Below are 15,158 nucleotides of genomic sequence, written 5' to 3'. Positions count from 1 at the left end.
GACCGAGAGGGCCAGCGTGGGAGACACAGAGGCTCCAGAGGCTGACGCAGAGCCCAAAGAGGCTAACGCTAGGCCAAAGATGCTAACGCTGGGCCAGAGAGGTTGACGCACGTTGGGAGATTTCGTGGGGCAGGTTGGGGCTAATATCTATCTCCGACTGAGAGGTACTACTACCGAGGGCATTCTCTATTGGGTGAGCCATTTTTGGCACTCAGGGTGTATTCTGAAACTGCTTAATAATAAAACCCTTAGATCGCTACACCGGTTTTCCCGCATTGGGTTTTTCCGGGGACATTAGTCCAAAAATAACGGTGTCACTTGTGTGCTTTTTCTTTTTCCTTCAGTTGATGATCTATATGTGTTGAGACTGTACTTGTATTGATTTTCAGTATTTACATGGTAAATAATTTGTTAATCAACAGAACAAGTAGGAAGAAATAAATCAGAAAGTACAGAAAGGATTTCTAATAGTTAGACTTAGAAATTCCAACATATTTTTTAAGGGTTCAAATATTATTCCTATTTATATTATATAGGAGACTATTTTGGTTTGAAAATTCATACATATAGAATGTAGTCGAATATTCAACAAAAAACCATATAATTTGCTATTAAAATTAATAGATTTTTGGCGAATATTATCCATGTAGTCATATATATGTAAAAATAGGCGAGTTTTTAACCAAATGGGCGAATATTGTTTTCAGAAAATGTCAAAAAAATAGATAGTTAGCGAAATTTTGGCCTGAAAATTTTCCTTGTTCACTAAACCTAAACCTTTAGATTCGGAATTCAACAAACTTAGAAAAAAAATTGAAGTTCGTTGAGGTTCAGCGAACCTCAAAATCAAACCGAATCAACTTGGACCACTACCGAAGCAAACCAAATCATATCAACCCAATGTCGAACTTGAACTAGAAATTGAATTTAATGGAAAAAACATGGTTTCGCTGAAGTGAACTAGGGTTTGAATTTTTCCAAAAAAAATAATCCTGTTAATGGCACGAATAGCTAGTCCAACATGATTGCTCCACGACATTTCTCCATCATGATTCCCTCCATAGCTCCGATTACCTCACTCTAAACTTTGTAACCCTCGAACCTATACCCTTGTGCACTATATCTCATGAGTCGTTGCACTCAGGACTTAGCATTGTGATAAATCCCTATGCGTGACACATTCATGTTAATGATAGCTAATTACTCTCACATGCAGGGTTGTCTAAATTTAGAGTGTCAGTTAACTGAATCAAGCTGAGTGAGTTCGAGTCCAGTCTTATTTTGGGTAAAATCGAATTTAGAGTGTGTGTATGTTGAAATTATTTTGAGTAAGTCGCTAGTCGAAAAAGTATACATACTCCTCACCGGGTTCACTGCAATCGTCAAGTTTGTGTGATCAATAGAAGAGTCGCAACTCGTGTTATTGTTTGTATGTGAAATATTTTTCCTTTCCTCCTCTGCTTTTACAACAAATTAGTATCAGAGCCGAGGAAATATTAGAAGATCCGAGGAGCCAGCAGAGCTATCAATCAGAGGGAATAAGACACGATTTTCAAAAATCGTGAAGGGAGAACCATCGCAGGTTGTGAAGTGTAAAAGGATGTTTTAAGTCCAACTTACCATTTTGTAGTTCAGCGCAACTCCCCTCTCTCAAAAGGTGCGATGATTTTTTAATTCATCGCAACACCCCTCTCTCAAAAGGTGCATTAAGCAAGGCTTATTTAAAAAGGCCATGCATCCAAAGGATTTTCAGTTCCAAGGTTTTGTCAATTCACATAGCTTTGAATTTTTTATTATTAAAAGGTCACGTGGGCTCCTTTTTTTGAGAGGTACTATAAAGTTGTATAAAAGGCCAAGGGAGTTTATAAAGGCTTTCAAAAAGTTTTTTTTATAGAAAAAAGGGTGGTTTATTAAAGTTTTTTTTAAAAGGGGTGTTTGAAAAGGGTTTTGTTAAGAATTTCAAAAGTTTTTTTTATTAAAAAAAGGGAGTCCTTATTATTATTTGAAGAGAAGTGTTTTAAGCTATGTTGCATGGTTTCGTGAACCTAAGGGTGGGGTTCTTGAACCTGTCTCGGGTTCTCGTCCCCTAGTATCAGGTAAGGGTTATTCTAAAACACACCCAAAAGAACTAGGTTCTCCAAGGAAGCACTGAGTTCTTCACAACCAAAATTTGGATTCTTTTGTTTAATTGGGTGCACCGAACCCCTACAATAGGTCCATGGAACCCCAAAATCGAGAACATTAGGGTCAATTTTTTACTGATTTTGTTGTAATTTTTTTCAAGCTTGGCCTTTTTACTTCTCTTTCTGCAGTTTCGACCTAGAGATGGCCACTGTAGATTCATTGTGTAAGCCAAATGTCATTATTATTGTAGCTATGTTAAGTTCATTACTATTGTAGCTATGTAGTTGAAGAGCACGCTGACTGAAGATCTATGTGATGTTGATGACATGGCTTGAGGAAGCCATTGTTTACTATTTTGGAATTTCCTAGTTCATGTTTGGAGATGCCTTAAGGCAAATTTTGAATGTAGTATGACAATTGACATATATCATGATTCTTATTAATATGTAAACCCCAATTTGCACTCGATATCAAACTAGAATTTTTGAAATTTCAAAGTGAATGTTGAATGTTCAATGATGTGCATGTTTACATCTTTAAAATTTAAATCATGAATATTTTATTTTTCTAGTTTAAAATTGGAAAATATACAAATTCATATATATATATATATACCCTTGACGAACCCGCATACCCTATTTCAAAAAGTGACGTACCTGTCCTTGTCCTCATCCCCGAACCCACGTTTCCTAGCAATGTAGGTTTTAAGAGATGGCTTCATCAAGTTTCCAGCCACAGTTTCCACCATTTACAGGGAAGAACTATGATGTGTGGGCCATTAAGATGGAGACAACATTAAAGGCTTATGATGTTTGGGATTATGTCAAGTTTGGATTTCTAGAACCTAAGGATGAAAAAGAACAAACTCTCACTAATGCAGAGAGGGAGCAGTGAAGGAAAGATAAAGAGAAGAATGCACAAGCGTTGCAACTTATCCAACAAGGATTGGACCTAGCAGTGTTCTTGAAGATTATGACCACGTCTTCAACCTTGTTGGATAAGTTGCAACGCTTGTGCATTCTTCTCTTTATCTTTCCTTCACTGCTCCCTCTCTGCATTAGTGAGAGTGTGTTCTTTTTCATCCTTAGGTTCTAGAAATCCCAACTTGACATAATCCCAAACATCATAAGCCTTTAATGTTGTCTCCATCTTAATGGCCCACACATCATAGTTCTTCCCTGTAAATGGTGGAAACTGTGGCTGGAAACTTGATGAAGCCATCTCTTAAAACCTACATTGCTAGGAAACGTGGGTTCGGGGATGAGGACAAGGACAGGTACGTCACTTTTTGAAATAGGGTATGCGTGTTCTTAAAGATCTTTGCCTTGCAAATGTTTCCTTTTTTTTGATGATATAGGTCTTCTAAGATTCTTAAGCATGATCAATTTTCTTTTCATCGTGGATGAGGTCCTATACTAGGTATGCTTCTTCTACATGACTATCTTGAGCTATATCTGCCATGCTCCTTTATTCTAGAAGACATTTCTATGCATTTTTGTTCTTATCATAATGCTACATCTTCATGAGTATCTAGAACTTCTATGTACATCATGATTCTAGATTCTAGAGGATGTTTCTAGCCATGCAATTTTATTCTATTCCTACATGTTCCTATACTACTCAAAACTTTGAAAGAAGTCTAGAAGTAAAGAGTTTGACCTAGTCATAGTAGAGATCTAGAGGATCTTTCTTCTTTTGCTTCTTTCCTTCTTCTTTCACTTCTTGAGTTATGTGAGCTTCTTCCCACTTTCTTTTGTTGTTGTTGTCCTTCTTAAGCTTAGGACAATTCCTTTTGTAATGTCTGTATTCTTGGCATCCAAAGCATTGGATTTTGGACATGTCTTTGTTGTTTGTTCTTCGTGGACCAAATTTTCCAAATTTACCCTTTCTCTTGGCCATGGTAGCAAATGCTTGTTCCTTTGATCCCACATCTTCTTTTGCCTTAAGTCTAGTTTCCTTTGTTCAGCATAGAGACCACATTTCACTGAGAGTGGTTGCTTCTTTCTTGGCATATATGCTTGATGTGAAGTTTCCCCAATCCTCAGGTAGAGCATTGAGTACTACAGTTGTTATCTCTCTGTCAGACATGACTTCCCCAAGCTTTTGAAGTTGATCTCTCATTTCAAAGATTTTCATGAAGTAGGGAGCTATTCCTTCCTTTGTTATCTTCATTTTGTACAATTCATTCCTCATAGGTATTGCTTCTCCGGTTGTGGATACCGAGAATAGCTCTACTAGCTTATCATAAATTTCTTTCGATGTCTCAAATTTGGAGACAGGGAATGAGAGAGTCTTTGATTGATTCTATCAGAATCCTTTGAGCTCTTGTCTCATATTGTACTTGGCTACGGCTTGAGTTTGTTCCTTAGCAGGGATAGTGATATTACCTTTGACATGTTCTAGGAGTTCATTCTCCTGGAGAAGTAGATTAGTCCTCTTCTTCCATGCAAGAAAGTTATTGGTACCTACCAATTTATAGCTTTCCTTGCAAAAAGACATTGATGTAAATTCGGAAGGGGACATGTACTTACGTGATAGATTTTGAGATGAAATGGATTTGCTTCCTCCTTGAAGGCTTGATGGCTTGTCTTCCTTGGATTTTGATGTTCTTCAAGTGGACTTGCTTGATGATGAAATTTGCTTGAAGACTTGTAGCTTGATGTAGGTCCTGCTCCAATCTGCTCTTCTTTGTAGGTGCCTTTATGTAAGGTTCTTCTTCTAGCTTTGTAGATCTCCTTGATGAATGATGGATTGTAGACCCTTCTTGTCCTTGAAGTGATTTGAAACTTTTAGGCTTGATGCTTCAACTTTGTAGATGCTTCCCCTTGATGAGTGTTCTTGAGTTTCCCTTTCCTTGATGTGTCACCTACGCTTTGATACCATGTTGAAGAATCTAGGGCAAGTGTAGTGTGATTCTTCGTTACTTGATAACAATTTGTGGAGTATTTTTACTTTTCCTTATTAGCTTATTTTTCTTCTTCTTCTTATTAGTACATGTGTGTGTACTTCATCAAACTGCTACCAAAACATAGAAACAAGAACACAAGATGTTGGCTCTCTACCAGGGCCAAAAACTCTCCTCTTGAGAGGAAAACCCATTAGTGAATTTCTCTTATTGAAGTTTCTATTGATGAATGCCAAACCCTAGACCCCTGACAAAGTGTTAATTTTAGGTATGTTCTATGCTTAGAGCAATTTATTTCAATTTTCACAGTTAGCTCAGTATCTTTTCCAAATTAGCAATCACATTAGCATTAAAGTAAACTGCAGATAGAAAATAAACATAAATCGCAAAAGACAAGCCAAGACAAGAGGACACAAGATGTGGTGCTAGCCAGGGACAAACCCCAATGTGGGGAACCCTTGATCAATTCTTCTTATATGTTATTCAATAGTTCAGTAGAGAGAGAGAGAGATAGTACGTTTACAACGAAAGTCAACACTTTGACTTATCTAGATAAGAGCATAAATCATCTCTAAGAAGATGATACATGAGATCAGTTGAAGACATTCTGCTTCAACTGATTCTCCAAGGTGACTCCTTCACTTATCGTTGTGTTGCATTTCGTCATCATGCTGCACCTCACCGTGCTGCACCATGCTGCATCCATCATCACTATGCTGCATCCCATCATGCTTCATTAATCATGATTGTACCCATCACTGTACTGCATTATGTGCCATTGTTGCACCATGTTGCCATATTGACCTATGTGTTGGCTACATCTTGCTTGCTTGTTGTCCCTAGCTTACTTGTTGTCCCTAGCATGCTTGTTGTCCTTCGCATGCTTGTTGTTGTATGCTAGCTGTCCCTTGCATGCTAGTTGTAACATTGCATGCTTGGTGTATTTATTGCTAAGTACCATACAACTGTCCCAATGTTAGTTAGTTGTCCGTTGCATGCTGCTCTCCTTTGGAGATAGATGCTCACGCTGTCCCGGCAGTTTCGGCAATTTCGTTTGTTCTCGGCAGTTACGGCAATTTCGGCTATTCCCAGCAGTTCTGGCAGTTCTGACAGTCCCGGCTTTTCCCGGCAGTTCCGGCTGTTCCAGACAGTTCCGGCTATTCCCGGCAATTCCGACAGTTCCAACAATTCTGGCTATTCCTGGTAGTTCCGGCATTTTGCGGTAGTTCCGGCTATTCCCGGCAGTTCCAGCTTTTCCCGACAGTTCCGGTATTCTTGGTAGTTCCGGCTTTTCTCGGTTGTTCCGGTAGTTCCTGGCAGTTCTGGCAGTTCCGGCTTTTCCCGGCAGTTTTGACAGTTCTGGCTTTTCCTGGCAGTTTCAGCAGTTCCCAGCATTTCCGACAGTTCTGGCAATTCTAGCTATTCCAGACAGTTCTGGCTTTTTCCCTCTGGATTAGGGCAGCGTTATCCCTTAGGATCTCTCCTCCTACTAAAACCCAAAGACAAGTAGAAAGGAAGAGATCCCAAGTGTGTTGAAATGACTTGAAGGCCACCTCTATTTATACTAAAACGTTGAGCACAAGTGGGGTTTATTTGGTTGCTGGCTGACCTTGATGAATTGTCCCATAACACAAATAAACTCTTATCTCCATGAATACTTATCGGAATCGGATGATCTTTAGATCAATCCTACACCTCTCGATGAGAGGGGTCCAAGAAAAATATCAGCTTCCATTAATAAGATGACCCACATGGAGTTTGGCCCTAGTTGCCAATTTTAACACTCCCTCTCAATTAGGGAGAACTCCATCCGCTGATCCATATGTCCGACTATACTATCTCTGCCATCAGTGCCCTGCACTGCTCTGCTGAACCATGAAGAAGAAGAATTGATCGAGAATGTCTCATACCATTCTCTACTGACCCAAAGTCAGTTTCATCTGAAGAGAGTGTGCCATATCACTCTTACTAGCCCGAATTCAGTTTTATTGATTCTAGATCAATATCACAAGAGAGTGTCTCAAACCACTCATGCTGATCCCAAATCAGTTTCATTGATCCCAGATCAATGGAGGTCATCCTAGCAAAGGGAGTACGGTAGATACATCAATGCGTCCATCGATATTACTACTATGGTTTTAACCCCATTTCCCTTCTCATTGATCAAATGAGAGGTACTTCCCATGAGTCCCAGAATGCATGGGTAGGATGCCTCAATAGGAGAAATAGTCATCCTGTCCACAGGTGAACAAATCATCCTGCCCCACAATCGCCACGGGAGAACTAATCATCCCGGCCCACAGGAGAACTAATCATCCTGTTTCACAGTTGCTACGTGAGAACTAATCATCTCGGCCCACAGGAGAACTAATCATCCTGTTCCACAGTTGCCACGAGAGAACTAATCATCCCACCCCACAGGAGAACTAATCACCATGTTCCATACTTGCCACGGGAGAACTAATAATCCCGGCCCACAGGAGAACTAATCATCCTGTTCCACAGTCGCCACGAGAGAACTAATCATCCTGGCCCATCGGAGATCTAATCATCCTGTTCCATAGTTGCCATGGGAGAACTAATCATTTCGACCCACAGGAGAACTAATCATCCTATTCCACAGTTGCCATGGGAGAACTAATCATCCCGGCCCACAGGAGAACTAATCATCCTGGCCCACAGGAGAACTAATCATCCTGTTCCACAGTTTCCATGGGAAAACTAATCATCCTGGCCCACAAGAGAACTAATCATCTTGTTCCACAGTCACCACCGGGTATCACAGGGGAAGGTTGAACTTGTCATCTTGTACATAGCGCACCACCAGGGGAGGGTGAGTCGCCCTGTGGTTGTATGTTGCTCCAGTGAGTACCCCAAGCCCCCCAGAGCTCCCAGAGGTCAATGCATGCAACATGCAAGACCCTTATAAGAAGGTCTCTCAACGACTCCAAGTCGTTCAGGAAAGTCACAGGTTTGACCTTTCCCCGGGGCTTTAACAAAATGTCTGCGACCTGTACATCAGTCTCAATGCGATAGAGCTTCCTCGCTCATCAACTTACCATATCCCAGATAAGGCAGTATTTGATGTCTATCCGCTGGAGCAATCATCGAATACGGGATTCCTCAATAATCGAATCCTCCCTCTGGTTGTCACAGAGAATCACAGTGGTATTCATCATGTGTACAAACAACTCACTTAAGAGCTTTTGCAACCATGCAGCTTTACACGAGATAATACTCATAGCTATGTATTCGGTCTCGGCGGTGCTTATAGCAACCAACTTTTGCTTCCTACTCATCCATGATATCGAAGTAGAATCCAAAGAGAACCAACACTGAGAAGTGCTCTAGTGATCCTCCACACTGCCTGCCCAGTCAGCGTTCGAATAATCATGTAGTTTCATGTTTCCGGCAGTGTATCTCAATCCACGAGAGATTGTGCCTTGAAGATATCTTAGAGGATTCTTGGCACCAATCCAGTGAGGCTCAACCAAATATGAGCTCACCATGCTAACTGCAAAACATATATCTGGACGGAAGTTCACCAAGAACGTAAACGCGAATGAGTTTATGTAACTCAATGGCATTTCCCAAATCTGGTCTAACATAACTACCATATAACTTCTGAAAGTTAAGATCCTCGAGGTAGTCACAGGCTTGCAGTTTATCATTCCTCATCCGGAATCCAACTCCCTCTTACTTCTGCAAATGAGAGGGTCTGCACCTGTCAGAAATAGGTCGTCCCCATAAGGTGCTGGTATGAGTGGTCTATCATCCACAATCTTCAAACAATGTTTTGGATCGTCTTCACTCTTAGTGAATCTTAGTTTCATCTGATAGCTATCAATCCTCTCATACTACGCCCGAGGTGTTTTGCTTCAAACCATAGAGGGCGTTCTTCCACCTATATACATGAGATTCTCGATCATGAATCTCAAACTCCTTGGGTTGTTCCAAACTGTGGACCTGCTGCATGAGGGGAATGGTCCCCTTATAAGATTTTCCTTCAGTACATCTCAGACATGTATTTTCATACTCTTTTTGAATTCAGGCATCCCTGTCACCATCTGACTCACAGACCTCTGGTGCTATGTGTCAATGGACATGGTCCCAGTGGACTTCTTGCAACTTGATACAACCCTAAACTCAAAAACATCTTTGAAAATTATATTTTCAAACACGTACCTTTCCATCGATGAGTGCCACCTCGTAACCTTTGACTTCCATTGCTGAAATGGACACTAGGTTCTTCTTGCGATCAGGTACATAAAAGAGATTCTGTAAATGAATCAAGTTACCCTCATTTAATTGAGGCGTAACATTCCCTACACCCTTTCCGGGATAGGTGGCATCGGCTCCAAGTATAATCCCACGATTGTTTCCATCTCTACCAAATTAAAGAGTGCACCCTTCTATCCGATGAAGTGCCTTGAAGCACTACAATCAATAAGCCAGATTCCCAAAGAATTTGAAGGAGAGGGCCAATACAAGATAACGCTTCTTTATCTTATCAAAAACAACATTTGATTCTTCATACTGGGGTTCCTTGCTTTCTTTGAAGAGTCAGCCATTTCCTTGATGACCTGCATTACCTGTCATTCCTTTGATCATTGAAGATGTCCTTGGAATGATTGTTATCTTCATCAAGAGATGTATAATGGCCGAACTTATTGCAACCAAGCAATCTTCCTTTCCTTCCACCCTCAGATCCAGACTTCCCAATGAAGTGATTTTTAGGTATGCCATCAGAAACTTCTATTGCTCTATTCTGATAATATTCTCTGCTTCGACTTCACCCTCAGTGAATTTGAAGAGGGATGAGAAATCCACTGATCCTTTTGTCCTTTCCCAATTGTCTTCGGTGATTGCTCTTTCACTCTTGCTTGGGCATTGTCTTCACCTTAGCTCTGATACCATGTTAATTTTAGGTATGTTCTATGCTTAGAGCAATTTATTTCAATTTTCACAGTCAGCTCAATATCTTTTCCAAATTAGCAATCACATGAGCATTAAAGTAAACTATAGATAGAACATAAACATAAATCGTAGAAGACAAGCCAAGACAAGAGGACACAAGATGTGGCGCTAACAAGGGACAAACCCCAGTGTGGGGAAACCCTTGATCAATTCTTCTTATAGGTTCTTCAATAGTTCAGCAGAGAGAGAGAGAAATAGTATGTTTACAACGAAAGTCAACACTTTGACTTACCTAAATAAGAGCATAGATCATCTCTAAGAAAATGATACATGAGATCAGTTGAAGACATGTTGCTTCAACTGATTCTCCAAGGTGACTCCTTCACCTATCGTTGTGCTGCATTTCGTCATCATGCTGCACCTCACCGTGCTGCACCATGCTGCACCCATCATCACTATGCTACATCTCATCATGCTTCATTAATCATGATTGTACCCATCATTGTACTGCATTATGTGCCATTGCTGCACCATGTTTCCATACTGACCTATGTGTTGGCTGCATCTTGCTTGCTTGTTGTCCCTAGCATGCTTGTTGTCCTTTGCATGCTTGCTATTGTATGCTAACTGTCCCTTATATGCTAGTTGTAACATTGTATGCTTGGTGTATTTGTTGCTAAGTACCATACAACTGTCCCAATGTTAGTTAGTTGTCCCTTGCATGCTGCTCTCCTTCAGAGACAGATGCTCAGGATGTTCCGGCAATTTCGGCAATTCCGGTTGTTCCGTAGTTCTAGCTTTTCCCGGAAGTTCCGACAGTTCTGGCAATGCCGACTACTCCCGACAATTCTGACTTATACCCTCTGCATTAGGGCAGTGTTATCCCTTAGGATCTCTCCTCCTACTAAAACCCAAAGACAAGTAGAGAGAAAGAGATCCCAAGTTTGTTGAAATGACTTGAAGGCCACCTCTATTTATACTAAAACGTTGAGCACAAGTGGGGTTTATTTGGTTGTTAGCTGACCTTGATGAATTGTCCCATAACACAAATAAATTCATATCTCCATGGATACTTATCGGAATCGGATTATCTTTAGATAAATCCTACACTTCTCGATGAGAGGGATCCAAGAAAAATCTCAGCTTCCATTAATAAGATGACCCACATGGAGTTTGGCCCTAGTTGCCAATTTTAACACAAAGAAGTCCTTCAAGCACAAGTCAAGTCTTCACTCCTTTCTAGACCATATACCCTGGCACTTCTTCCGATACTTTGTTTCCTGGCACTTTGTCCTCCTACTTCCGGCACTTCATTCATCTTTCAACTTGTTAGTAAACCTTGTTGCACTTGCTCTAGAGAAGAGACCTTTGATGAGACCCTTTTCCTATGATGGTTCCTTTCTTCTCTTCACCAATCAACTAACTTGGATAACTGTAATGGGAGGGCTGTTATGACAGCAGAGGCAGCCTCCTTTTCCCTCACATGTGTGACTGTAATGGGCCTTAGAACAGCCCTCTTACCTTCACTTTTCCTCCTTGATCCTTCGCTTGAGAGAGTGGTCTTGTAGGCTTGGATTGAGCCCTAAACAATGAGATATGGTGAGCTGTTAGTGACTGCTGTCATAACCGCAGGCATCCTTCCTTAACTTCGCACGTGTGGCTGTAGCTGCCCCAGAAATGATCTCCTTAACTTCGGTTCTATATACTTCTTCCTCACTGCCCTTGAAGACCCTATAGACTTCCCTTTAACTTCCTTTTCTTCGCTTGTCTCTTCGCTAATTTCAGAGCTTGAATGAATGCGTTATAGAGGAGTGGACAGCCTCTATATATAGAGGTCTGTCCCTCCATTTAGGCCGACTTGTCAACTGTATGTAGGCCGACTTGTCAACTGATTGTAGGCCAACTTGAGGACTGCTCTTATGCTTCGGATTTCTTCTTTCAGGGATGTCGTAGCTTGGAGGATGCTTGTGACTTTGCTTGGAGGTATTCTCTTGACCATAATACATATACATACAAGGTATAAGATGCCCTTAAGGTCTTCAAGTTATTCTTTTGACTATTTGACTCATCTATAGCACTTTAAATAGTGCTAGACCTATTTCAATGAGCAAGAAACTCATTGACACATATTATAAAAATAATATTTCTTTTCTTGATTAAATACAATATCAAAAGTACATTTATGAAGACCAAACCTAGTTACATTTCTTTCAACAATCCAAAACTCATCTGACCGTTATCAAATTCGAATTCCATTTGGATAGTTGTCGAACCCGAACCATGGGTTCGAACCCTGTCGCCTACGTTGCAGGTTGACTCTTTAGAGAATAAGTCACATCCTATGAAACCGGATTTGTCCAAAACAGGCCATCTCTCCGAATCCGACACGATTCGATGGGAATTTGAATCCAAAAATGGGACACGACGTGTCCTAACGGGACACCATCGAATCCCGGTCGTGTCCTGTTAGGAGTCTAGGACACATCATGTCCCGATTTTGGGATTCGAAGCCCAAAAAAGTGAGGGTTTATGAGGTTTATGACGTTTATGAGGGTTTGTGAGGGTTTATGAAGTTTGGAAGGGTTTATGAGGTTTATGAGGGTTTATGAGGTTTGTGAGGGTTCATGCAGATATTTGAATTTTGTATGTATTATGCATGCTAATTGCTATAATGTTACTAACTTACTTTGTAAACAGTAAAACTAACATCTAGATGAAGATCTATGTTTGAAATCAATGAATTTTTATCATTAATGAGAATTTGCGTAAGAAATATCTAACTTTTAATATATATATTTTTAATAAAATAATATATAACGAATCCTACGTGTCCTGTTCCGGGGGGTCAACGTGTCCGAATCTGACACTTGAATCCCCGTATCCTATGAATCCCGAATCCACGTGTCAGATGACTTAGGTCACATCTAATAAGCATAATTTTCAGGTAAACAGTAGACATTTACTTAGATGCAGTTCCAGCAGATTTTTATAGAAGTGATATGATTATCTTCTACCACAGTAGCCTTCTACATGCATGCGTTCATAGTTTGATATGCTCTTTTATTGTTCTTGTCAGTCATGATTGCTCATATATTGTGGACTTAATCTAATGTATTTGTCCCTGTGGACTATGGCAGGGTGCGTCCAATATGATGCTTCCAATTATTCAGGCAGAAGGAGTCAGACAGATGTTCTTTCCTAACACTGTCCCTGCATATTATAGACTGACCACTGTGCATTGTATCAAGGGAGAGAGTCACAGTCAATGACTATCAGGAGACAATTTTCCTTGTCAGGCATTGATTTCTTTGGTCCTCTTGGAAGAAGTCACAGTCAAACTGTTTCTTCTTTTAACTGTTAGTTAGAATGCATACCATTTCTTAGCTTTCAATACTACTATGCATAGCATGCCATTCGGAAGAATTTGAATGTTAAATGCGAAGGTAATTCATTTGCATGGAAAATAAATGTAAGCTCTCCAAACTTTATTGCGTTATACTGGCCTCTGTGTATTGTATCAAGGGAGGGAGTGGCAGTTAATGATTATCAGGAGATAATTTGCCTTGTTAGGGATTGATTTCTTTTTGTGATCCTTTTGGAAGAAATGAAATTCAATCTCTTTCTTCTTTTAACTGCCTGTTAAAATGCATACATTTCTTAGCTTTCAATTTGAACGACTATGAATAGCATTCTATTTGGAACACTGAAAATTGGAAGAATTTGAATGTTATATCCAAAACTAATTCATTTGCTGTGAAAATTAATGTGTGCTCTCCAAAATTTATTGCTTTATAGCTGATAACGTTTTCTTGAAGTCACCAAAGAACTAGCTTTCAAAAGCTTCTGTACATATTTTCTTCTGGATATAGATTTGATTTTTCCATTGTGGGAACATACAACTATATTTTCTGGTATGACCAAGCCTTTTGTCGGAGGAAGAAGGAAAAGCATGAAATGACTATTTATCATGGTAGCAGAGTCGTGTTACGTGTACATGCATGTGTCCATCCATACTTTATGCATGAAAGCCATCTTATAGCATGTACCAACAGAGAGGCTATTATAGAACAATTGTGAAAACTAAAGATAACCGAAGTTCTATCTGGAAAATTTAGGTTATAGTATAAACATAGGTCATGGAACTTGGAAGTGACAGAAAAATTCAGAAACATTCTTCACAGAAATTTTCAAGTTCATATTTTTCCATTATATTAAGCAAAGGGAAAAGTTGCATGCAATGCTGCCTTTTTACTCTTGGTTGTCTCTCCTTTTGCTTTTCTCTTGTCAACTTCCTTTTGCATAGCTGTAAAACAGCATGCTAGCTTCAAAATTTACCATGAGTCAAATTGTTATAGTTCTAGGCCTAACTACGGGGTCTAATTATCAGACTTCCGCAAGTTGGCATATAAAAGAGGGGCTTAAAGATGGCTCCATTTTTATGGATAATCATATAGATTGAACATATGCTCCCTACTGTAGCACAGTTTTTGTTTTGAAGAAAAGATTATATTGAGGATATCAAATGACCTGAAGATTGAGAAATTTGAGGTTCCCAAAAGATATATTCTCTGCTATGGCATATTATTTGTTTTTGAGTAGTAGATAATTTCGAGAATATCATATTGGCCTTAAGATGAGTAACTTTGAGGTTATCATATGGTTTCAAAATCTTTATTTCTTGGGTGTTAATTTTACTTTCAACCTTTGGAAGATTATGTCTATTATTATTATCATCTAAAGGTTGCAAAAATTTATCATAACTTAGTTGTCAACCAGCAGACAGGACAGTCATCACTGGCTGCTAACCATGGATGTGGGATGACTCATCACTATTATTGAAGGACACACCACCATCTGAAACAACCCGCTGGTGGTTTATAAGGTAGCAGAGCTTTACTTCTGCCAAATGTCTCTAGATCTTGGGTCGTCAACTTGTGTCCTCAACATTTGAGGAAAATGAGATTGTAGCCAATCAAAAGTAATTTAGGTCTTAATCGAAGACCAAAACCCAATACTTATTTTATCATTTTCCTTGTTTATTTATTTATATTTAATTTTTTTGTTAGACAATGAAATGATTTTCTACAATGGATCAATGGATCTAAGTTGAACCAAAACCAAAAAAAAGAACAATAGCTTAATTGGCAAAACCTTGTTTGAGCAAAAATATATATTTTGAATACATCCCAATAAATATCTAATACGTTGACAT

The 15,158-nt window shown here is 39.6% G+C and overlaps 1 protein-coding gene across 1 annotated transcript in view; it reads left to right on the top strand.

The window, feature by feature from the left end:
- The window catches only part of LOC149222992 (squalene monooxygenase SE1-like), a 132,075-nt gene extending 118,497 nt beyond the window's left edge, over window positions 1-13,578 (top strand). The window contains exon 8 of the mRNA XM_089385703.1: window positions 13,084-13,578. Within this exon, the coding sequence (XP_089241829.1) occupies window positions 13,084-13,215 (132 nt within the window). The 3' untranslated portion in view covers window positions 13,216-13,578. The remainder of the gene's footprint in view (window positions 1-13,083) is intronic.
- The last annotated feature ends 1,580 nt before the right edge of the window (window positions 13,579-15,158 follow it).

The sequence above is a fragment of the Pinus tabuliformis genome, chromosome Q, assembly GCF_031772625.1.
Source record: "Pinus tabuliformis cultivar Carrire ecotype Pingquan chromosome Q, CPIR1, whole genome shotgun sequence".
NCBI classification, from domain to species: Eukaryota; Viridiplantae; Streptophyta; class Pinopsida; order Pinales; family Pinaceae; genus Pinus; species Pinus tabuliformis.
This window is presented reverse-complemented; position numbering and strand designations above follow the sequence as displayed.